General features: G+C 38.1%; 1 protein-coding gene across 1 annotated transcript in view; it reads right to left on the reverse strand.

The window, feature by feature from the left end:
* The window catches only part of C3H6orf132 (chromosome 3 C6orf132 homolog), a 43,526-nt gene that overhangs the window by 11,080 nt on the left and 7,145 nt on the right, over window positions 1-25,301 (reverse strand). The window contains exons 2-3 of the mRNA XM_063297436.1: window positions 15,204-15,319; window positions 1,131-1,206 (exon numbers count right to left, since the gene is read on the reverse strand). Of these exons, the coding sequence (XP_063153506.1) occupies window positions 1,131-1,206; window positions 15,204-15,319 (192 nt within the window). The remainder of the gene's footprint in view (window positions 1-1,130; window positions 1,207-15,203; window positions 15,320-25,301) is intronic.

Below are 25,301 nucleotides of genomic sequence, written 5' to 3' on the forward strand. Positions count from 1 at the left end.
ATGTTAAACAGTGAGTATTTATCTAAAAAGAAAACATGATCACAGAATGTGGGGGTATTGAAAAGTCATTAGATGGCACATTAAAAATCTTGGTTGCATTTAGAAATTACCTTCCTTAGCAATAGAATCACAGGTATGCCAAGCTTAACTGAGCACTGATGTGATGCATATTTGTCACTGAATTTAAATTCAGAATAAAAAACCCCAGTGGGTTGTTAGCTATTATCAGTTATGGAATATAGGCAGTAGGATTCTTCTTGATTGACTAAAAATGCTGAAGACAAGGATATGAGTTAAGACACTGGTATTCAGATCCTTCTTCACTCAACTCCACCAGTTCTTTTTTCAACAGATAATTTAGTGCAGCAATTAAATGTATAGATTATGGGTATTACAGTCTGTTCAAATGAAGAAAATTTCTCTAACTTGCTCATTAAAGCTATTTTAGATAATATTCTTTTTCTGTGCACATCTTTCACTGTGTTAACCTCTGCTCCATTCAGTGATCCTAGCTGTCCACTAATGGCTTCAAACGGGACAGCAGCGGCAATGGAACCAGTTCTTAAACATTTACCAGCACACCACTGCATAGACTATAAAACGATGATTTAAAACATCCATGATAACATCTAAAACTATAACAAAACATAAATAACAGCAATAAAAGCAGCACCAAGCCAAAAGCAACAGTAAGCCAAACAAACTTGTTTTGTTTTAAATGCTATTGCATGGGCACCACTTAAGAGTAATCACAGATGCCATAATGCCTAAGGGCACCACATGGCTGACTTATCTTAACAGGAATAATGGACCCTGGAATCAGAAATTACCTTTCTGTCCTCCTGGTAGATGAATTCCCTGCTTACTCCAGCTGAAGAGCCTTTCTATAAAATGTGGTCAACAGCTAAACATGTTGCCTTTTGTTTTGGTCCTAAGATTCTAGATGTGAGGATAGACTACAGTTTCACAAAGGTTCAGGAGCACCACAAAAAACAACATTGTGCTAATATTGCAAGATGATGCACTGATGCCAAAGCAAACTTTAGGATTTCACTGTCAAAATAATAATCTGTAGCTAATGTTATGCAGATAATAGGTATGGTGAATGTCCATCCCAAATGCCATCTTACCTATAGTCAGCTTGTCCTCAAAGCCTTCTGGAACAGATGGTGTTGGTACAGCTACCCCATGTGCTTCTTGAGCATTCTGAAAAGGTTGAAAGATGGATTATATATATACACACACACAGACACACACACATACAATACACACACACAGAGTTTACTACTATTTATTCCATTTTTAATCAAAATATTTTTCCTGCAATATTTACAAATTGCTTATTGTTTATATTATTGTTAAAGAACCAGACAAATGTTATTTGAACTGTAGTGAGTATGCAAATTCAGTTCATAAATCTGCTCTGTTACAATGCTAACTTGCATTAGTGGAATCCACGAAGTACAATCTTTTAAACTTTCCCCAACTTTTACAATAAAAATTGGGGGAGACTTCAGGATGCATCTACACACACAATCATTGACCCAGTCTTGAAAATGCAGAAATAATAGTTTTGCATTTCATCTTGACTTGGAATCCCTGAGTATAAATATAAAGCCTGCATGATAGTGCTACTGTATATCTATAACCCTTCAAATAAAACTGTTAGGGATATGAGAATATATTTTACAGTCAAAAGAACTTTCTCTCTGCCATTACAAAACATTTGCAGTTTACAATCCTATATATCCTATACATGTCTGTATGGAAAATTGATATAAAACCCTGTTTATTTAATTCAGGAATGTACAATGAAGACAATATTTGGCTTTCCTTCATACCATGGTTTACAGAAGAACTGAAATGGTCACTTGTTTACATACTTGTCATTGTATAGTCAAGATTTCTTAGTTAGAGGAAGTAGAACAGTGCATAATATTACCATACTTCCCTTTTCAGAGCTGGCAAAATAATAGGCTTTCAAGCTTTTGCCTCCTAACTAATAGCCAGCTGAAGTGATGCACTTGTTCTGTCACTAGAATATTAAGGATGTTCAGGCAAAGCCATTGAGTTGGAATTTGGATGTAATTTCCTGATGAAGATTTTCTGTTCACAGGCATTAAAATTGCTCAAACCTGATGACATGTTGGAGGACACAAGTTAGATTTGGAAAGTTGAAGTAGCATATCTATTTTGATTCCACAGAATTTTGATTCAACCTAATTCTTATGATCAGGTTCACGTGTTCATATCAGGTGCATAAATTCATGTGTCCAACACTGGACATATGCTGAAGTTCTTGGTTCACATTGACATAAGCATCTAGAAAATGGGTATGCAGATTTTTTAATTGTTGTTTTATAAAACATCATGCAGAGCAGAAAGAGGGGCATTTCTTTCTAATCAGGGAACTGTATCACAAACCCATTGGTCAGAATCCAATAAATTGTGCAATTATTTCCATGGGTCCAAGATATTCTAGACTAGTATTTCTCAAATTAGCATTCCCTAATGTCACATATAAACTGTTTTTGAAATCTGAGTGTTGGCTTTCAAAAGCTGTATGTTATGGTTTGGATATACTAATCAAGGCAAAGAAGTCATTTAGTTCAAGGATATCCAAGTCCTTGAATCCATGTGAAGTACGTCCTTCTTTAGTCCTGGCCCATGGTGTATTTAAGCAAACTGAATTCACAGGGACAATGGTGTGGACTGTGTCCTTGACAACCCAGCCTTTCAATGCAGTTATAAAACAGTTTGCATAATAAGACAAGCACCACTGACAAAGTTCCTTGTTTAATCTCTTGCAAAGCTCAAAGCAGAGCTTGCAGATAGTTGGGATTTAAGCCTCCTCCTCTTTTAAAGTCAGTAAACTAAGTTTATCATTTTTATTTATTCAGATCACAACAAATAATATTATAATATAATATAATATAATATAATATAATATAATATATAATATAATATAATATATACTATTAAGACAAATGTATTAATAATAGTATGAAGAAAGGTTGAAAGAGTTTTGTCTGGATAAGAAACAACAAAGAGGAAATAGGTGGACCACATAGAGATGATGGGCAAATTGGCTTGGGGCTGAATTACCACTTTTAAGGTTACTTCTAGTTTCTACTCAACATTAGTAGTGGGTTTATGGTTCACCTTGTGACTCTAAGCCTGAGGTAGATTCCATGATTGTGAAAAGGCAGTTTGGGACCATTTTAGTTGCCCACCTTCCCTGCTTCATTTTCAGCTTCAGTTAATATCACTTACAGCTGCAATCTCTCTTAATAGCTTAGAATGGTGAAATAGGCTTCTGCCACAATCTAGCCTCAGAGCGAAACTCTATTTGTCCTCCACACGCTTGCAACTTATTCTTGAAATTATTCCACAAAACAGAATTTAGTGTTCCTGCTGTCCTTTCAACATATGTTAATGCATCTAAATTAGAGATGAGTCAACCTCATACTTCTTATGTCGCTAAGTAAACTCAGAGTTACTTAGTAGCACTAAGTTTCAGCTTGACCCAAACTCAACTGACCAGCATCAGAGCCCAGAGTCAGACACTTATGGCATATGTTATGACATAACCCCCTCCTAACCATGGAACAAAATTGTCCATAGTTTTGGTAAATCTGAATGATCAACATGAGTATTCACCTAGCTATTTAGCCAAGTTACACCAAATGGCAGCATCAATCCAACTTTGGTTGATCCCCAAAAGGTGCAGTATGTCTGGTTGGGCATACAGTAGTTAGTACTAAGATAGGAGACCATGAGAAAATCCCAGGGCTATACATTTTGCTCCAAAGTTTAAGAAAACAAAGCAAAACAGAAGGAGGCAGCGAAACCCACTTCCATATATTCATCAAGAGTCAAAACTGACTCAAGGGAGTCTTCACTGTTACCTGTTTTTTAAAAAGATAACTAGGAAAATAATGCAATATGATATTGCACCATACTGGAATAGAAGACTAGAAATATGGCACTGGCATACTCATAGTCCCACTATAATTAATCTCCTTCATTAACTTGCTGTTAATTATTGTGGCTAGAAGTTGTCTGCTGTTACCCTCTGCTATTGTCTTCTCATAACTGCATTTAAGGTACTGTGTTTTTATACCAAAATGTTTCAGTCTACTGAATGAACTTTCTATTTAGAGCTTTAGCATAAATCACTATACTTGGACCAAACCACAATAGAATTAAAACTAGGTTTACACATGCTAAGCTAAGGTTTTGCTCAAACATGATTAACTGAATAAAGCATAGTTGTCTGGATTCTCACCACTCTCTCTCAAATACTATGGTTCACAAGCCATAATCTCACAGTTCACACAATAGACTACACCAAAACCAAATTAATCACATTTTGCTTTAGAGTCTTTCCTACCACTCCTCTCATTCTTGACTCAGTAAAAAACTATGCTGATATAACATTTGCTGTCCCCAAAGACAAAGCCTACTCTTGAACTATGTGGAATAAAAAATAAAATAGTATTTTAACAGTGGTACAGCTAAGGAAGACTTCAGTCTTTCTCACTCACAGGCTGAGATGAAGACAGAGGAGCAAGAACTATATTGCTAGGACAAGCTTGTATCATGGTTAGGCGTAAGCATGGTAAGGCCCTTAGTGTGATAAATGAAGCCAGACACAGACATGACTGAAGATACAGTTACCAACACAATTTACTCCCCCCTTCTATTTTCCCCACAACAACAACTCTGTGAGGTGGGTTGTGCTGTGAGGTGGGTTGGGCTGGTTGGCCCAAAGTCACCCAGCTGGCTTTCATGCCCAAGGGAGGCCTAGAACTCACAGTCTCCTGGTTTCTAGGCCAGCACCTTAAATACTACTGTACTGTACACCAAACTGGCTCTCTGCTAGATTCCTAGTATTATCCTAGTATGAGATGCCTTAGAACCCTAAATTCCTGTTTCAGAGTAAAACAATCTAATTTGCTAGGAACCTCCAATTTTAATCACAGCTCATAAGAAAGGATTGCTGGGGCTGTGATCTACTGCTTTGTTCCTATCTTGGTTTATGTTTATCTGAATTGATTCAGAAAATTGGTATACTGCATCACACAACTTGAAGACTGATTCCACAATATTCTACGGTCAGCCACAGGCGTCAGAAAGGGACCAATAGGCTGCAGATGTGATGAGATTGAGAGTGCATTAACAACTGCTTTAACAAGTAACTAGGAAATGAGACATCTTACTGGAATTTGGTGCTTTGTTTATTTAAATATTTACTGCTCTGAATACAAGGTTGAATAATGATTAAGCAAAGCCTGGGCTTTCCACCGAGTATTTGCCAAACGAAAGGCCAAAGTCTTCTGAACTTAGCAGAACATGAAAACACTCAGATCAAAATGATGAAGGGCAAGTAAAGAGTTAAAAACTGGGGTGGGGTAAACCAATAAGCTTATAATGGAAGGAGAAAACCAGGCAACCATTCCTGTATCTTGCCTTGTAACAGCCAGAGCTTGCTCTAGTCCAGGGTTTCCCCAACTGTGAGGTGTACCTCCCTTGGAGAGGTGCAGAAAGAGTCCAGGGGAGGTGTGAACCACCTTTTAGTTACGTTGTTACAAAAAATCCACCTTTCCCAAATTTTCATTGTATTGTATCCAGCGTTCATTTGTTTTCATTGTATTGTATCCAGTGTCTCCTCCGCTCTAGCCTATTTCAGAATTGAGTGTAGGAAAAGAGGCATGCAGCCTGAAGTACAAAAGCTTTGTGAAGGCTCCAGAAGTCTTGAATGCAATCTCCAGAGATCTCCAAAGGTTGTTAACAAATTATAATTTTTAATGTGACACAAGTATCGGCCTCAGCTGGAGGGGGTCAAAAATTTAGGATGGCAGCTTCAGTCCCACAGTCATGGTTGTTACTTTGACTTTTTTTATACCCACCACCTCCGTATGCCCTGGACACAAGAGAAAAGTACTCCATTTAGGACCAGGGATAACTAACCATACCGTACAGCAGTGTTTCTCAACCTGGGTAACTTAAGATGTGCAGACTTCAACTCCCAGAATTCCCCAACCAGCACATGTACAGTATATGTGTTACTATTTTGGATATGTGTGGGTCTAATAAAGATGGGTACATATGTGCTGTGTCTCTGTCTCTTTGTTGTTTATTCGTTTAGTCGCTTCCGACTCTTCGTGACTTCATGGACCAGCCCACGCCAGAGCTTCCTGTCGGTCGTCAACACCCCCAGCTCCCCCAGGGACGAGTCCGTCACCTCTAGAATATCATCCATCCATCTTGCCCTTGGTCGGCCCCTCTTCCTTTTGCCTTCCACTCTCCCTAGCATCAGCATCTTCTCCAGGGTCTCTGTCTCTACATGCTTGCATATGTTTGCACAAGGTGGGCTCCATATGGCTCACTCTGGGTCACATGCCCAGGAGAGAGAGGACTTAACACTGGAAGAATCAGCAGCATTACAAGCTGCTACCCAATTGCCTTTCCCATAGGGTGTTTTAGGGGAAAAACTCTCCATCCCACCCTGACTTGATCCAACCTACTTGGATCCATGTTTCTTTTGCTGGCTTCTCCTGCCACATCACATTTGATCCTCTTTTGTTCTGTTATCCTGCTGATGACAAAAGATGGGCAGACAGACAGAACATAATCTATTTCTGACATTCTGTGGGGTTGGAAAGAATAAAAAAGGTAAGCAAAACCAGCATTTCAGGTTTGCAGAATCTAAATCAGCTACTTGAATGCATCACTCATCTTTTCCAGTCATGTTTTCATTATGCTAGCGATGGAGGTTGGATTTCTGCCCAGATAATGTAAAAACTTCATCGTTGCATTTGATGAGGTTCTGGAACGATATGAAGGAAAGGACCTTTTCTGCCAAGCTCCAAGATCATGATTCCACCCTGTCCATCCAAAAGGAGGTCCCTCTGACTCCATTGCTGTTTCAATAACAATCAGTAGATAGTTATGAAATTTTGCCTGTTCTAATGGGTTTTGGAGCTGTCCTTTTAGCTGCTTGGATTGTTTTACTGGGAATGTTGTAATAGTGCAAGTTTGAAAAAAAATATTGTATCTGTAATATGATTTTTTTCACAATTGCTTTGGACTTTCCTCTTATCTTCAAAGAAAGAAGCCCACAGCTATAAGCGAAAAGACTTTTTTTTGTATAAAACAAAGCCATGTTTTTAAACCATGGTTTAATAAATTATAACAGTCTGGTTCACACATAAGGCTAAACCACAATGAGTGCTTTCACATATCTGACTGAGACAAATTTAAAGTAGGCTTCCTAGATTCTAAACTGTGAGCCTGTAAGGCAGATGCCAAGTCTGGCCCAGGGCAGGGCCAGAAAGCTTCATTTTTACAGGATATTCTCAGAGTACTGTACAATAATATATATGGGCTTCTGTCCAATCTTGGGTGTACACAGTTCCTGTGCAATTTCAAATATTGACTCATTCCTGCACTCAAGATGGCTGGTCAAACCTTCATTCCTTTCTGGGGTAGAACTGCATAAGGGTTAAGGCCTGTGTAAGAAAAAGGCCTGAAGGTCAGTCATTTCAGAAAGATGCATGGCTAGAACATGGGCTTAGACTCACGTACTTCATAGTTTAAGCTCATTTATTAAATTTACCCAGCATTTAAGAGCCTACCTGTGCATTGTATAAGAATGTATGACATGAAGCCCCACTGACCCCTTTTCTTTGGATTTATCTTTTTTGGAAAGCAGCTTCTGGTGAGGTGTTTTGGAGCAGAAAAGTTCATTGTACAGGATGGAGGGAATGTTAACTCTTTTCTCACCAGCTCTTTTCCCTTTTCCTGCTGATATATTTGTTCTTAGTGTATTCCTAATGAAAAAGTAATTGCCCATGGAAATCCAAAGGAAATAGATGAAGCACTTCATGGATTAATCTTTGGGGGATTATATATATGCATAATAAAGGTAAAGGTTTCCCTTGACATGAAGTCCAGTCGTGTCCAACTCTAGGGGGCGGTGCTCATCTCCGTTTCAAAGCCGAAGAGCCGGCGTTTGTCCGTAGACACTTCCGTGGTCATGTGGCTGGCATGACTGAACGGAACACCATTACCTGCCTGCCGAAGCAGTACCTATTAATCTACTCACATCTGCATGTTTTTGAACTGCTAGGTTGGCAGGAGCTGGGACTAGCAACGGGAGCTCACCCCGTCACGCGGATTCGAACCGCCGACCTCCCGATCGGCAAGCTCAGCAGCTCAGCGGTTTAACCCACAGCGCCACCGTGTCCCCTCTATATGTATGCATACGTATGCACAAAACCCACACTTTTTTATTACAAAGCAGTCATTGGAGATTTGTCAGACTATTTACATGTAGTTTATTTACTAAGTCTGAAAATCTACGTAAGTCTGTATATGGACATAAATTGGGTCCATATATACATAAATGCATGTATATGATTTGTATAAATGTGGTCACAATCCTTTTTGTAGGCTCCAAAGCTGCCAAAGTTTGAAGGCAAATTGCCCCAGAATTGATGCATTTATTTATTAATTATTAGATTTTTATCCCAGCTTTATTTTTCAGTCAACTCAAGATGACATGGCATACATAGCTAATGCTCCTGCCTCCTATTTCCCCACATCACCAACACTGTGAGGTGGGTTTGTCTAAGAGAAGAGACTAGGCCAAAATCATCTAGCCAGCATTCATATCTAAGGGAGGAGTGGAACTCACACTCTCCTGGTTTCCTGCCACTTTTTAAATGGAAAATGGAAAACAAAACAAATGGGAAAGTCTTAGCACATGTAAAAGTGCAAAGAAAACCCAGAAATCACAGCTCTACCCAATGTGACATCTATTCTTTGTGGTGATGTGACTTTCAGATACCAAAAGCCCAAATTTAAAAGACATCTCCTCTCTGCTGAGAGATTGTCTCTTCCCTTAGATAGTGGGTACTGAAGTTCCTTGTTTCAGTGACAGAAATGCCTATCAAATCATCCTTTGCCATTTCTTTGCTTGGTTAAATGATATATATCTTGCCCTAAAATTGAAAATATGTGAAAATATCATATATGAAGTGATATTTATGTCTTGAGGTGGCCTGCAGAGAAAAGAATTGAAAGCACACAAACATATTTTGGGAAGAGACACCACAAACGGAGCCACAATGCACAAGACCCTGCTCCCTTGCATATATCCTTAATTCTAGAGGATGAGACACAGGGAATAAAGCCCAGGAAAATGACTTCAAACCAATTTGTATGGGAACAGACAATGTTTTCATACCCAAATGTCAATGCTATTCAGAGTTTTAGAAGTCAACTTATGACTGAATTATCAGAGTGCAGGTTTGTTTATTATTATTATTTAATAATTTAACATTGTTCCTGCTACGTTCTCAATAAAATCTTGGCACAGGCTTCAAAGATTGTCCCATGTATAGCAGACTGAATTAATATAAACTGTATGTAAGGAAGAAGTAGGCACTAATGTTTCTTCTGTAAGACAAAAGAAAATGGCTAATTTGTTGCTGACTCATTCAAACCTGTAATGTGTTTTTTAATGCTCATTGACTAATACTAATAAAGGTAAAGCTAAAAATAAAGCCCAGTCAGACCTGTTTAAAATAAGAGGGTAATGCCAGATATATACACACCTCACTCTAGAAAGCTGCTCATCTGCCACGCACAACATAAAACAAGCTTGTGCACCAAAAAAAGAAAAGGATATTTTCACACTTGCTAAGCAACATTAAAAAGAAAGCACTTGTACATCTCCCCCAAGTAGAATTACATGAATTGAGAGATACAGTAAATACGTAGTACATATAGTGAAGTGCCAATTTTTTTTTTAAAAAAGTAACCAAATAATTTTGAGCAGAGAAGTAGCAGGGAAGAAATGGAAAAGTAGTTATTATGAGCTATTTCCTCTTCAGAATCCTGCTTCTATTTGCATTTATAACAAGACACCAAGTCAGGGGCATCTGCTGGGAGTGTGTGTCTGTGTGTTTGTGTGTGTAAAAACAGTTAAGGTGGTGGCTGTGACCTCACAACTGAAACCCTGCAACACAAATAAAAAACAGGATTCTGACCATGAGGTTGCAACTGCCATTTCGACTTTTTTTAACACACTCTACACACACCCATGGATATTCAAAGGTAACCTCTGGAAGATTTGGAGTTAAAAAAAAAAAAAAATGAAACGGAACTTTTTCTGCCATTCCTGTGTTCAAAATAGAAGCCCCTCCAGGCTGTTTCCAAAGGCTGTTTCTTTGTTACAAACATTTGCTTGCAAATTTCACTGGGATTGGGTGTTGCAGGGGATGGAGTGGAGAAGAATAATACCAGGATCTACAGGCAAAAGGTAAAAACAGAAAATGTCTCCTGCCTTGTTTAATGCCTAATATTGTCCAGTAAACATGTAGGAAGCATGGCTGAGGTTCAGGGCCTGTCAAAATCTGGGAGTAGGCAAATCCAGGAGTTTATTGCAGTGTCAAAAACCAGAGCAAGGTGTCAACTCCTAGCAACTCCATAGATAAATTGTCTTCAGGAGGATCTGTCTCCAATGTGGTCCTTCAGATCTTCCAATGGTGCTCCCATCATCACTCTAATTCAGTCCATCCACATTGCTGTTGGTGATTGTCTTCTTTTTTCCTTCTACCTTTTCCAGCATTATGGACTTCTCCAGAGAGCTAAGTCTTTGCATAATGTGTCTGAAGCATGGTAATTCGAGCCTGGTCATTGTGCCTGGAGTGAGACTTCTGGGTTGATTTGTTCAATGATCCATGTGTTTGTTTTCTTGGCTGTCCAAGGTATTCTTCGGAGTCTTCTCCAATACCAATATTCAAAAGCATCAGTACTCTTCTGTCCTGTTTCTTCAGTGTCCGTTGCTTCTCACAAGAGATCTTACTTTTTTTTTTCTTTAACTCTTTGGACTTATTGGCTCATTTAGAGTCAAAGTAGATGTCTGACATCACAACCACAGATCTATTTCATGACAGTGATGGTTAAAAAAGGGAAACTGTGTGAGTTTTTCTCCAGGACACAAATAATAGGCAGATGATTCAGTTCTCAAATACTTGCACAGGAATCTAGTGGAGACTATAATGTCACATAGATATTGTAACTTCATCCTACAAATGTGAATTTTGTAACTTGCTTCAATTAAATAAATTGCATCATTTGTGCACGTGCCACTCATCCCCTTGAGCACCCCCACCCTCAAGGCTAATGAATATCAGCCACTCCCAATCTGCCTACCTATGATATTGTGTGAACTAGACCATCATACCAAGCAATAATATAATTTATTTGGGACACAGCATGTTATGTGAACATAGCAAAATTTGCGTGCTGCTCTGGACTTAGGGTTAGGCATATGAGTCCAGTCTGTGTAGGAAAGCCACAACAAGACTGATATATGCCAGTAAGGCTTTTCTCCACTGCTGGCTTAGCACTATTCCTCCATCCTTGAGTTGGCAGAAAATTAGCTTGACATACAATTCATCGCTGATTCCTCTCTTCCCGGTCAGTGCCAATCACCTCATTTTCTCTAACATAATGGGTGACAAATCCCTACAGATTTATAGTGAGTCTTCCCTTGGATGATGTAGAATAAAGGGGAAAACATTGCTTTAGGTTCAGTGAAGGATGATGCAAACCTATCATTGGCTGGGGATGCAATTAAGGCAATATCATGCAGTCATGGTAGAAAAAATGATGCTGCCAGGACAAGTTTGTGGTGTGGTTAGGTGCAAATGGGGAAAGACTGTTGATTAAATTATTTACTTATGTGAGCCATGTCATGTACTTTAACTTAACGTACAACCCACTGGTTTCTGGCAATACCTTCCATGAGATTTGTTTTCTAGATAGCATGATTCCTAGAATACAGATATTCTGATATTTATATCCATCAGAACAACAGCAACTAAAAAAAGATCAGAATGTTGGACCACATGCTCCATCTTTCAAAGTGGCATAGCCAATAGTTGTGCTGACACAACAGGCTAAGATGGTGTCCTCATTCAACTTATCTGGAAGGAATCCATTTTGGGAATGTTAACATTTATTGAATTGCTTCTGTCTTAGTCATACATATCATGCAATCTCTTTGAAGAAAGCATGATTAAATGCAAATACAGTAAATCTGGATTCACTGCAGTCTCCATATGTATTTATATTTACCATTTGTTAATTTGCAACTAGTGTCTGTACTGACCTCTCTGAAAAACATCAAAATGGCTATGGAAGACCAGCTAGAATTATTTCATTTGTGCTAAATCATTCACACATGCAAATATTGCTGGATGACGAATTTGCATTTGTAAAACATTCTTTGGAAAGTTATTTATCAAACGGATTCATTGGATAAGAAAAGTTATAGATGATTGGAATGACTAGATTATAGAATTATAATTGGGGAGGGGCTACTACAAAAGAGATAACTTATATGATACAGAAACATGCCTCAAAGAGTGACATCAACCATCACATTAAAATAGATGCCAAATATCATTTTACATGTGCTACTCTCTGTACACAGAGAAAAGCTAAGTAATGGCCAAAGATAGTTCAGAATTGCTTAAATCTGCCCTGGTTTAAGACCTGGCATCTTTTGCAGCCTTGTACAACAAATATATATTATCCTGAAGTTATTTTTCTGTTCTGCTTGTTCATTTCCTAGTGCAAACTCATAAACAGTAACTTACTTTTTAACCAAGCCAGAGGTTCTGCCTGTCGCTTTGAAAACTTGATGTTCACAAGGTCACTAAGGTCTTCCTCACAATGATGTTAGTGTACATGTCTCTAATCCCTGAGCTGGCAGTAAAGTATGATTGCAGACTTTGCACTGCCTTCAATTCTGAGCCCCATTTTGCCTCAGTAATGAGGGGTGCAGTCCTTACAGTTTTAACGTGGGACAAGTTAAGGAAAGAAATTGGTGGATTCCCTTGCCTCTGTTTAGTTTCCCACCAAATCTCACCAGCTACTGGGAAAAACATCCACCAATCACTTTCCTTGACATGGAGTAGAATTGCACCTGGGCAGGAGATGAGTTTTGACAGATGTTTAGACTCGTGTATTTCTCCAGCTGTTAAAACTCCAGTTTTACGTAAGTGTTTTTGCACAGGTGTGCAGCTGATAGTCTGGCTCCTTTTGGACAAGGGTCAAACTATTCCTGAATAGCTCTATTTTGAAATAGCACAAAATCTGTGCCCAAAAGGATATCCCCAAACTTGATGGGGAGAGAGATAGTAGTTATGAGGTAAAGTGGGAAAGGGCTCTCCCATTTCACTTTGCAACTCCCCCATGTGCTTGCCAGCTGCTTTACCAAGGTGCCCCAAACCACCATGCAGATCTGGTGCTGTAGCTGTAGTGAGAAGGCACTCTCCCAATTCAGGGAGAGAGTGCCCAACCTGTGTTTAAAATAGTTTGATGGGTGCTATGGGAGCTATGAAACAAAGCACGATCTCTCCCATTTCATGGTGCACCCAGCAGTGTCAGTCAGCTGCTTCTCAGGCTGGCTTACAGGTGCTGGCTGCAGGGAGCAAATTCTTTCACCACCAGATTGCCATGCCATCAGATATCTGATGAAAGAAATCAGCTCTCCTTGTCTCCTTCCCGCTCCCCCCCAGTTCTCTTCCCTCCCTACCAGACCAATGCTGGGCAGAATGGCAAACTGGCACATCTCTGATTGTTCAGAGCAGTTTCCCTACCCTTCTCTTGCCCCTCTCAAACTCCTGGCAGTCCCAGGATATGCTGCCATATCTGTAGGGGTGGTAGGAGAAGTGAGGAGAGGTGGCTTTGGGGTCCAGAAGAAGAGGCTTGTTTGAAAGGATCAGACCCTTCTGCTGCCAAGAGCAGAATGGTCCTGCAAAAATGTGCCCAGGGAATGGAGGGCAGCAGGCATACATTCAACAGCCTAAGATAGCCAATGAAAACTGGGCAAATCCCAGCCACTAACTGTATCATTGACCACATCATCAATGGTGTGTCCTAGATCATAGAATCATAGAATCGTACAGTTGGAAGGGACCAGAAGGATCAACTCTCTGTAATGTGCAGGAAAACCAGTTAAACCAACCATGAGAGAAAACTGTCTAGATTCCTCTTAAAAACTTCCATAGTTGGAGAACCTACAACCTTTATAGGTGGATTTTTCCACTGTTGTAGACTTCTTACTGTCAATATGTTTTTCCTTATATTTAAATGAAATCTAGGTGGATGCAATTTATAGCTGTTATTTCTGACATTAATATGGCCATTGAAAGTAGTTCTTGACCTGAACATGGTTATCCTGTCTTTCCTCAATCTTTTTTGTCTTCTGACTGAACATCCCAAGTTCCTTTAGCCAGCCCTCAAAGGCATGTTTCTAGTGATTCTAGTGAATATAAAAGTTTTTCTTTTCTATACCTGTATGAAGATTCTCTACTGAAAATAAATTTGAAAACTCTTACTCCTGATCATTCCAGCCACATTTTCCTGCTTTTTGTTTTTCCATGCCATAGCTTTCTTCATTAATCTGATTCATTTTGAAAACTAGATTATCAAGTAGTGATGTAACTAATAATGATCCCTTCAACATTCCTATGAACCATGTGTTCTACAATAATTTCCACTGCATTTGCAGAAAAGGTGCCAGTCCAGTCAAGCAAGCTGATATCTATAATAGTTGATGCTCAAAATAGTTCTCCAGACATTCCTGTTTGAAAAATCTTGTTGCAATCCAATAGGTTGCAACATCTGAAGTCATACAGGAAATTTTAAAATATCTTTCTAAGATACTGTTGCAAAAGGAAAGAACTCTCCCACTCTCCTTTTTAATGATACAGGTATACCCACTCTGACCTGAATCATGATATATTTCCATGCTGTATGCAAAATATCTTTCCACTTCAGGCTGAGATTTTCAGCAGTATGTTATATGAGACCTGAAGACCTTTTCACTTTCCATGACATCATGTTACATTTCATGTTTATGACTGCTCACGTAAAACCAGAACATACAATTTCAGTTGTAAACATCTGCCTGATATATGAAAACTTTGGAATTCTCTCACTTCTCCCTTCCCCTCCAAAACACCCCCATCTTATTTTCAAAGCAGCTATATGAAGCTGAAAATCTTTAAACTAAAACTAATCAATTTGTATTGTATCTTCTTTTACAAGGAGAATACAATGGATGGATGGATGGATGGACAGACAGATAAAGTATGTATCATGTAGCAAATACTCACTAGAGGCAAGAAAGTGAGCAGAGGGCGAACTCTTGGACGTGGTTTAAGTGTGGCTGTTCCAGAATCTGTCACTGACCCAAAGCGATTATCCCCATAATAAATGCCATCCACTTCACCTAAAAACAAAAACAGAATAAATAAGCAGAGGAATCAAGTCCAAATGTTTTTGAGATGAGCTGTAAACCACATACGTTAGTCAAGTCTGTATTTTTTTCTATCTAGCTGCATATCATTGCAATTAGAATACAGTTTTTGCAAACAATCCTACCACCTAAACAGCTTGTAATAATATTTGTCCATGAGATTTATCAAAGTCCTTTGTACAGAGGGCATAAACTAATGAGCATTAAAAGCAGAAGCACATAATGGGCCACCATGATTTCACAAGCACTTGGAAGTCACATCAAGTTATTTTATGCATAGAACCTAAAAATCATTTGAATCATTCTAAAGATGCAACCAAACTTGCTATCAAATGTAACCTCAACAGGCAGTTGGAAGCTTCCCAAAGTTAATATCAATATGATACAAGATGATCTAGCAAACATGTAAATCCCTTCCACTCTCATCCTGCGTCCTTATAACCATTGTAGAGCTTGTGTGGGCCTTAAAAGTTGAGCTGATTAACTATCAGCTCAACTGATCCAAAGGAAACATTGCAAAGACAGACAGATATTTTTCAAGAATAGATATGATTTGGATCTTTAAGACTTTGGCTATTAATGTTCATAAAGTGGAGACATTACCAACGATTTCTCAGACCACAATCCAGTACCTTTAACTTCTAAAAGGAAAAATGGCTCCCTTAGATGGAGATTGAATGAGATGTTGTTGCAAAAGGCAATAGTAGTGGAGGACTGTAAAAAGAAGTTTAAAGAATTTTTTGAGAATAATCTTGATAAAGGCGTAGAAGTAAGAATGATTTGGGACACAAGGAAAGCTTTTGTAAGAGGGTATTTTGTACAATGTAATAGTTAAGATTAAAAAAGAAACTTATAAATTAAGGGCATTCACAGATAAGCTGGTGTTAGTTTTGGAAGATCTGCTATAGGGGGTAGAAACATTAATGGGAAAATTAAAGGACTTTGGCATGCTTGCAGGTTTTAAGATTAATAATCAGAAGATGAAGATGCTAACAAAAATATGAAAATAGAATATGAAATAGAACTGATGGAGAAAACTGGTCTTAAGATTGAGAAAAAAGTAAAATACTTGGATATTATTATGGCGAATTTGAATTGCATGTCATTGTAATGACAGTTATTTCAAAATAATTACATTAAGACATGGAATAAAATTAAGAAGGGCAGGTTAAGATAAGAAAAAATTAAAATCGTCACTGTTAGGGAGAATTTCTGTGATAAAAATGAATGTTTTGCCTAGAATGATGTTTTTGTTTCAGACAATACTTTTTTTGACAACTGATGTACCATTTAAGCAATAGGAAAAAGATATATCCAAATTTGCATAGCAAGGGAAAAAACCACAAGTTAAATATAAAGTGTTACAAGATGCAAAGGAAAGAAGAGGATTGAGTTTACCAGATTTGAAACTGTATTTTGCAGCTTGTGGTTTGGTCTGGATGAAAGAATGGATGTTGCTGAGAAACAAGAGACTTTTAGAGTTAGAAGACCATGACCTGATGTTTGGATGGCATGGATCATTATGGTATGATAAAGTTAAGGTTAATGTGGATTTAAAAAAATATTTTATTAGATGTGCCATATTGAGAATATGGAACAGATATAAACCCAGGCTGTTCCCAAAAACACCTATGTGGATCTCAGCACAAGAAGCATTCTATAGATGAGAAACAGCAGGCAAAGACAAAAGATTAGTGTACTAGGAATTATTGGAAAATCATAAAGGGGAATACAAAATTAAATCAAGAGAGCAACTAATGGCAGAATGATATAGTTGTCAATGATTTTTCCATTTACAGTTATCAGAAAGATTTAAAATGGATAAAAAGACTTATGGTAGGGAGCAAAGTAAGACACAAGTACAATTGTGCACTGATGATGAACATGTAATGACTAAAATGTATAAACTTTTGTTGAAATTTGAAACAGAGGAAGAACAGGTTAAAGAGTGTATGATAAAATGGGCTAAGAATTTTGGTTATAATATACAGATGGAACAATGGGGAAATATATGGTTAAAAGGGGTGAAATTTAGATTATGTTATGACCTTAAAGAGAATTTTTATAAAATGATGTATTGTTGGTACATGATGCCAGGGAAATTATCTGGAATGTATAAAGGCATTTCAAATGTGTGTTGGAAATGTGAACAACACGAAGGGACATTTTATCATGTTTGATGGACATGTAAAAAGCTAAAAAACAAAATGGATTCATATACATACATTGATGCAGAGGATTTTAAAGATTAATATTCAGTTGAAGCCAGAATTTTTCCTTTTAGGATTGATGGATAAATGGTTAGAAAGGAGCCTTGGAAGATTATTTCAATATATGATCAATGTGGCGAGATTACGATGTGCTCGAAGATGGAAAGATTCAGCATTACCCACCATGGAGGAATGGTTGGTGAAATTGACAGAACTTGATGAGATGGACAAATTGACTTCTTTGATTAGAGAAAGGTCATTACTGACATTCATCAAAGACTGGAAACCCGTTACGGACTTTTTGCGTGAGAAAGAAAATGATTTTGTGGTTTACGGTTTTGATGATTAGAAAGAATAGATTATAGAAAGAAGGGAATTATGAGGTAATTGGAGAGAGTGGTTTGATTAGAACTCTGCATATCTGCTGAGAGGGATATTGGAAGCCATTTCTTTACATAATTTTTTTCATGCTTTCTGTCTTTTTATTTGCTGCTTCTTTTTTTTATCTTCCTTTCTTCTTTTTTCTTTTTCACAGTTAAAAAGAAAATATTCTTTCCTCTTCCTCTTCCTTTTCTTTCTTTTTTCTTTCTTTGAATGTATTTTTATTTATGTAAAATCTATTAACAAAAATTATGTAAAAAAAAACAGAGGAAACATTGCAAAGACATTTTTGCAGCACTCGCTTTGGGATTATGATGTGGAGCCATTTCTCCTAGCAGAAGCGCCCTCCTGCCAGGGGGCCAGACACCATAACCCCATGCCACCAAGCCTTGTTCTGAATGATCAACTGGACAGGGAGCTTTACTGCTGCCCACACTTATCGATGGTGTTTCCATCTGCCATTACAAGAAGAAATGTAGGAGAGAAATAAGTAGAAGAGAACGGGCTGTTCAGAGTAGTCATTTCTGTGCTTCCTTTTAAACACCAAGATGGTACTTCTTTCTGCCCCTTTCCTTATCCACCAAAGCCAAAAGGAGATGCCAACATACACTATGATTATTAATAATGCTTACCCTAAACTCCTGATTGCTCAGGCATATGGTTTAGCGCCTATTAGTCAGAGCTTCCTTTAATTTCTTTTATAATCAGATAATCTGCAGGCCAGCAGTCTGCTGGTAAGACCAAACCCAGGCTGGACAAAGGACCTAAATTAAATTGTGTAAAGCAGGGTTCCTCAACCTTGGCAACTCTAAGCAAAGCTGGCTGGGGAATTTGGGAGTTGAAGTCCACACAGCTTAGAGTTGCCAAGGTTGAGGAACCCTGGTGTAAAGAATAAAATGAATTACATGAATCTGTATTGTGAAAAATAGTTTATGAACCTGGTTTGCAAAGTGGGGTGCTTGGCATGGCATGGTCTCATTCCTTTGCCAGCAAAGGAAGTTTCCAGAACACAGATATATTTCTATTGACAGGGCAGGGTTGATGGGGAGGACTGAACAGCTTCCAGAGAGAGAAGTTCAAATGGAATGATCACTTTGGATGGGATGATCTGGCCAGGAGACTTCTGTCTGCAGGTGCTTCCCATCAAGTCATGAAATGAAAGAATAATGTGATTAACAAATATAGATTTGGAGACCCATTTTAGTAGGAAGGGAGGAGGAAGGGTTTTCAGAATAGTAATCTAAAAGAGGCTTGTACACATGGACACTGTGACTAATAGTTATATTCTAATAGACATTCAGTCTTGGAACTATTACTCACACAGCACAATTTTTACATTTGCACATGAACAGTTCCTATAATACCTAAATGTCTCTGCTTCTGTCTTATTCTGGCATTCAGACCTTGCTTAAAGATTAAACCATGTTATCCACAAACTAATCCTTGTGAGAGAAAATAAAATCAGAGCTGGTTACTTCCTTATAAGCACCAATAAAGTTGTGAGTTTAGACACATAAATCAATATATCCCTATCAAAATAACACACCCTTATTTACAAGTCTAGCTGGCTGGCTGGCAGGGAATGTGGGCTTTTGCAGTTCCATCACATTCAGAAGTGCCAGACACTGCACTACAGTTTCAAAGTGTCCCACATTTCTGAAAAGAGATTGTAGCCATGTTGGTCCATGAGAAAAAAGTCCAAATGTATTGCTGGGTGATATCTTCACTATAATTAACTGAAATAACAGAAACATGTGCAAAGTTGAGTTTTTCAGAATGTTCTAGCAGGAAAGATGATATAAAAATAGGGGATACAGAAGAAGCAAGAAAGTTGAAAAATGAGACTAGATGTTTTAAACAATAAGACCTTCAATTTAATGTCATTTTCAGTATGGAGTGCAGATGAATCCCTAGTGGCAATGGAAAAAGAGAGAAATCAAGAAAGCTTTTTCAAGTGTGGTGAAAAGGTCCCTTTTCTATTCTTATCAGCCTTCCCTCTAAAGCAGAGTCGCTGATCCTGCTGATAACTTCTTTCTACCCATGGCCTTATCTGGCAGGTTTTGACCGAACAACCAATCAAACTGTGGTGCTAAAGAGCAAGCAACAAGCTGCCATTAACCATATTGCCTAGTCCCAGGCTACCACCTTTCCTTTATGTCCTTTCATTGACAGCGCACAATGCCAAAGACAGGGACTCTGTTCTCATACCCAAGTGTTTTAGTTGCCTTTATCACATCAACAGATCTTGGTCATTTAATTATGCTCAGAGCAGTGAGGGACAAAGAGTCCTCAATATTTTACTGTTTCAGTTTTGCAGGTTTACAACACTGCACGCCCAGCAGTGCTTTTGTCTGATGTCTTTGAAGGAAACATCAAGCAGGGCCATAGATATGGGCTCAATGCATTCAAGGAAACTCCAGTGGGAGGCAGAGATGAGGCTTTACTGAAAGAGAAATGGGAATCTCACAAGCAGTAGGCGGAGACATTCCCCTTTCTCACCATTGTTTCCCTGAAGCAAGTATTTGGAGGCATGCTTTCTCCAACTCAGAGATAATACAAGTCTTCAAAAGAATTACTGTAACCCTCAATAGATCTATCCTTCATGATTTATCCAATTGCATTTTAAAGCCATCCAAACTATCTTGGTGTTTCATTTTTGACTAAGTAAGGCATTGGGAAACAGTAAGAATTAGAAGGCTATCCTTCATAGTCGCAACAGCAATACGTATAAGTACTTGGAAATGCTCAGCCTGGTCCATTCGTTGGATAAAAAATGCATTATCCTATGAAGTCCAATCATTGCAGCTATTTGCCCAAGATGAATTGGGCAAACAGCTGCAGTGGCTCCTATTTCTTGGGAACAGGGAACAATTCAGAGGGTGAAGACCAAAGGCAGTCATGTTTTGGTACCAGGACCAAGAACACACACAAACATAGAAATATAGCAGCAAATCAAAGAATAGAGTCATCTTTAACATTGTGCCAAAACATTCAGTGCTTAGTTCCTTGGTTTTCCCCTTAAAGCATCTCAAGAATTAATCTTCCTAAATTGGTACCTCTTAACAATAATTATCTATTTTTACATTGTAGCATCTCATCTTAGGTTCTCAACTAGAGTTCAAAATTGGCTGGCAGTTTGACAGAAGAAATACAGATGTAGAGCTGTTAGATTATTAAAGGAACTTTAACTGATTGCCCCCATAATCCTGTGCATCTCTGCAAACTAAGTCCTTCAGAGATGAATGGGCCTTATTTCCAAGAAAATCTACATAGAGTTACAGCCTTAATATGTAAGATTTAGCTATTTAATTAATTCAATCAAGTGTTTCTGTATTTGTAAATGAGTAAGCTAATCTTATTTCTGAATATGTGTCTGTGTATACAGTATGTGTGTGTGTGTGTGTGTGTGTATACACATACATACATGCAGTATATATATACATAAAGTGTGTGTGTGTGTATGTATATATATGTGTGTATGTATATATATGTGTGTATGTATATATATGTGTGTATATATATATGTGTGTGTGTGTATGTATGTATATATGTGGGTGTGTTTTCAAATGATCCCTGCACAAAATAGCAGCAGGGGCTACTTGCAGGAAATGCAATTTTTGAGATTAAGCTTGCCACATACAATTTTATAAGAAATTCTATTGATGTATTTTTAATTGGGATGCCTTAATTACTTATTTGCCTGCAATTTTATATGTCCATATTAAGGACTATCATTAATATATGTAATACTTTCAAATTAGTATGTATTGGATTGCACAGTTTATGATGAATTAATATAACCTGTTCATCCCAACAGCCGTATGAAAAGACATTGGAAATGCATACTTACAGTTAATCAGCAATATAAAATTACTTTAAATCAACCTTTTGCAACCTAGTACCTTTGAAGATGAAGTGTGTTGGTATTACAGCTTCCAGAATGCCATGCTAACATAGTCTTTGGTCACATTGGGTTGGTATTCTAGGTCAGTGTTTCTCAACCTCAGCAACTTTAAGATGTGTGGCTGTCAACTCCCAGAATTCTCCAGCCAGCATTTTAAAGTTGCTGAGGTTGAGAAACACTATTCTAGATGGTGAAGTTTTGGTATATCTGGATGATAGCTGCTTAGGACAGCTTGTTTAACCTATGAAACAGCAGCAACCTACATTTCGGCATCTTTCCCTTTGTCTCATACCTGGTTACATATCCAAACTAATAGTGCTAATTGGATAATACAAATAGTTTGAAAATTTTGAGAAGTCACCTTTACTCATTATCTTTTCATTTTCTTACAGCAATCTCAATTCTCCAAATGTAAGCACTTAGGCAGCCAAAGTTGTATCACATGTGCACATGCCTTCCTAGAACAATCTTTGGGAGTTATAAAGGAATTTAAAGCTAAAGGGGAAGGTGTAAGCAAGCCATTAAAGAGGGACTTGGACAAGAGATTATACAGTCCAGAGACAGAAGGAAATGTGAAGCTCAAAATAACCCCACTTTATTTTTGTTTAGTATAAGATGAGACAGAGAGAAACTTGGACAAGATTCTGTTATTATACCCTGCAACAATAAAATTGCATTCCTGGAATCCCTGTGGTGTCTGTGTTTTGACCCAGCTACCTTGAATTGATGGCAGGAATCTAAGATTTGTAGAAATCTCCCTCACCTGATAAGCATTCAGAAAATCTGACCCTGGGAGGGGAATCCCAAAATAGCTGGGCAGGGACTGACATGCTCTGGGGATGAGACAAGCTTGTGACACTTAAGGGAGAAGGGAAGGAAATCACAGGAAAACAGAATGGAAGAAAGAGTGCAGGACCCTGAATATTCCATTTGTTCTGTTCCTTTTCAATGCTCAGGTGTATTTGCTTCTCTTCTGTAGCCAAAACAGCAGGGCCCAAAATATGTATGGAGGAAAATAAAATTAAACAAAACAACAAAGAAGTCGGAACAGGAGGAATAGAAAATAGGGTGAGGAGGATTGACGTAGACTATCCTGAACCAACATAACACCAAGGACAAGCTTCTTGTATTTTATCAATTTCCTGAAAGGCCCATTTGTTCTTTCTGTTTTACTACCTGGCCTCGGACTTTCAGAAGTATACTTCAATTTGGTATACACAGCTGTATGATGGGGACTGTTGTTTCATAGAAAGGGAATGTTTGGGGAACATTATCACCTTGTTGCTAGCATCATCATGCACGTTCAAAATTGCTGAAAAATCAACATGTTCAGAAAGATGATAATTTAAAAATTGGCCATTTTTCAGTACAAGGGATTTCCCCCCAAACATTTACACTTGCATAGAATACTCATAACTGACATTTGGAGAGGGGGAAAAGGAGTCCTTTGAACAAGCCAGTCAGAATGGCCAATGGTTACTTTAATCTGGGGAAAATTGGGCCAACAAACCACATATGTTCCAGTTCTCATGGTAGGGCCTATCCAAAATGAGTTTGGAATCTTAAACATACTCTAATATCCTCTGAAGTCATCTTCTTGACAAAGAGAAACAATCTGAAATGTCAGAGGGTCTTTTGACCATAGAGATTAGACCATATTTTATTCTCCCAACCTGGCATCTTCCACATGTTTTGCAATGGCAATTGGGATCCCAACTAAAGGCAATCCTATAAAAATGGCAGGGAGGAAATTTCTTCATTCTGCTGGTATATTCTCAAACCAGGACCTGTGGACTTCCTAGCTTCCAGCCTCACATTCTTGCCACAGAATCACACCTCTCTGAGCTGTGCTTTCTATAGTGAATACAGCCCATAATTTACAAGATTCTCGGGTGAACAGCATGAATTAACAAGTATGATCAGCAGACACACTCAGAGTCTAGAAGCCCCACCTCTGCTGGAAAACTCTGTAGGACGTTGCTGCAGAGAAAGCTAACATTAAAGTGAAGTGCATCAAAAGAAGGGAGACACACAGAACATGCATGATCAGCAACAAAGGAAGCAGAAAAGTCCATGCCCACTGTAATCACTACCATTCCATTACTGGTCCAAAGTTGGAAAAAGAGAAGGAGTTAATACAGTTTTATTACATAAAGAACATATCTATGGGTGCTCTCTCTCTGTCTCTCTCGCCACCCACACAGCAGGTCTGTAGGCTCTTGCTGTTTTTGTCAGATTGATGAAAGCATCATTGCACTACAAGCGCTGCCCATTTTAGGCATCTGTGTCATGATACAAGTAAGAAAAGGTCATGGTTTGCCTTGCCCACACATACCAAAGAGGCTCAGACATCTGCAAAATATTTTTCTGTACCATATGTGGCTTTTTTCTGTTTAGCAAACGCAAGCCATTAATTCCCTTTCTAATCAGGAAAGAGCTGGAAGAAATATATTTCTTATGGAAATACATATTTCTGAGTATTTCTTCCATAACAATAAGCATGCACCTGAAATTCTTCAAATACCTGTTCTTCTGGATTGTCTTATTAATAAAGATCATGGATACTAAATTCACCTGTCCTTTTTATGTATGAATTCTTGGACCAGTTTTCTTTCTAGATGGCCAAAATGAGCTTTGGAAAACAGCAAGAAATATGTAGCACAATTAAAGTTGTATTGATTGTATAAATATTTTTTCTGTTTTCATGATTTTAATCCTATTTAACTGATATCTTAACTTACACTATTCCCATGTTTTCTTACAGTCCAAAAATAAGTTTATTATTTAATAGCAAGGACAAGCTAAGGGTATAGACTCACAAAGAGCAGAAATGCAAAGGATTTGAAAGATCCTTTCAATTCAAAACAGATTCTAGTTGCTGAGAATGATAAGGAATGACAAAATGGTAGGTAGATGGTAGGGAATGTAGATAATGGTAACGTAAAAAGAGTTATGTTGTCAGTTGTTCGAACAGGCTATTGTTACCTGGCAATCATATTTCTAAAGGAAGATTCCCAGGATAGCTAGTCCCTACAGAAAACTCTGGGATCACTGTGGATCAGGTTGCACATAATATCAGAAGATATTAGGATTTAAGTAGTTATTGATATGGATAGGACAATCGATGCTAGGTGTAGAAGGAAAAATTAAAAGGGCTGTAGTGGCATGCAGAATAACACAAGACGCTTGGGGCAGAACAAATATCCAACCAAAATACTCATATTTTCAAAAAGGTTCTCCAAATTAACTGCATATGAGAAGTCAGTCAACCCAAACTGACATGTAATGAGCTGGTTGTGTGATAGTTTCATCACATCTCCAAATTGTCATTCATCACATCCTTTCTTTGTTTTTGGATACTTTCCAAAAGCTTGGCAACTTTTCATTTGGATGTCCATTTCTCACAGCTTACAACCAAGGTGTGCCTGATAAATCACATGGAGTTTGCTAGTTTGTCACA

The sequence above is a fragment of the Candoia aspera genome, chromosome 3 (assembly GCF_035149785.1).
Source record: "Candoia aspera isolate rCanAsp1 chromosome 3, rCanAsp1.hap2, whole genome shotgun sequence".
NCBI lineage: Eukaryota > Metazoa > Chordata > Lepidosauria > Squamata > Boidae > Candoia > Candoia aspera.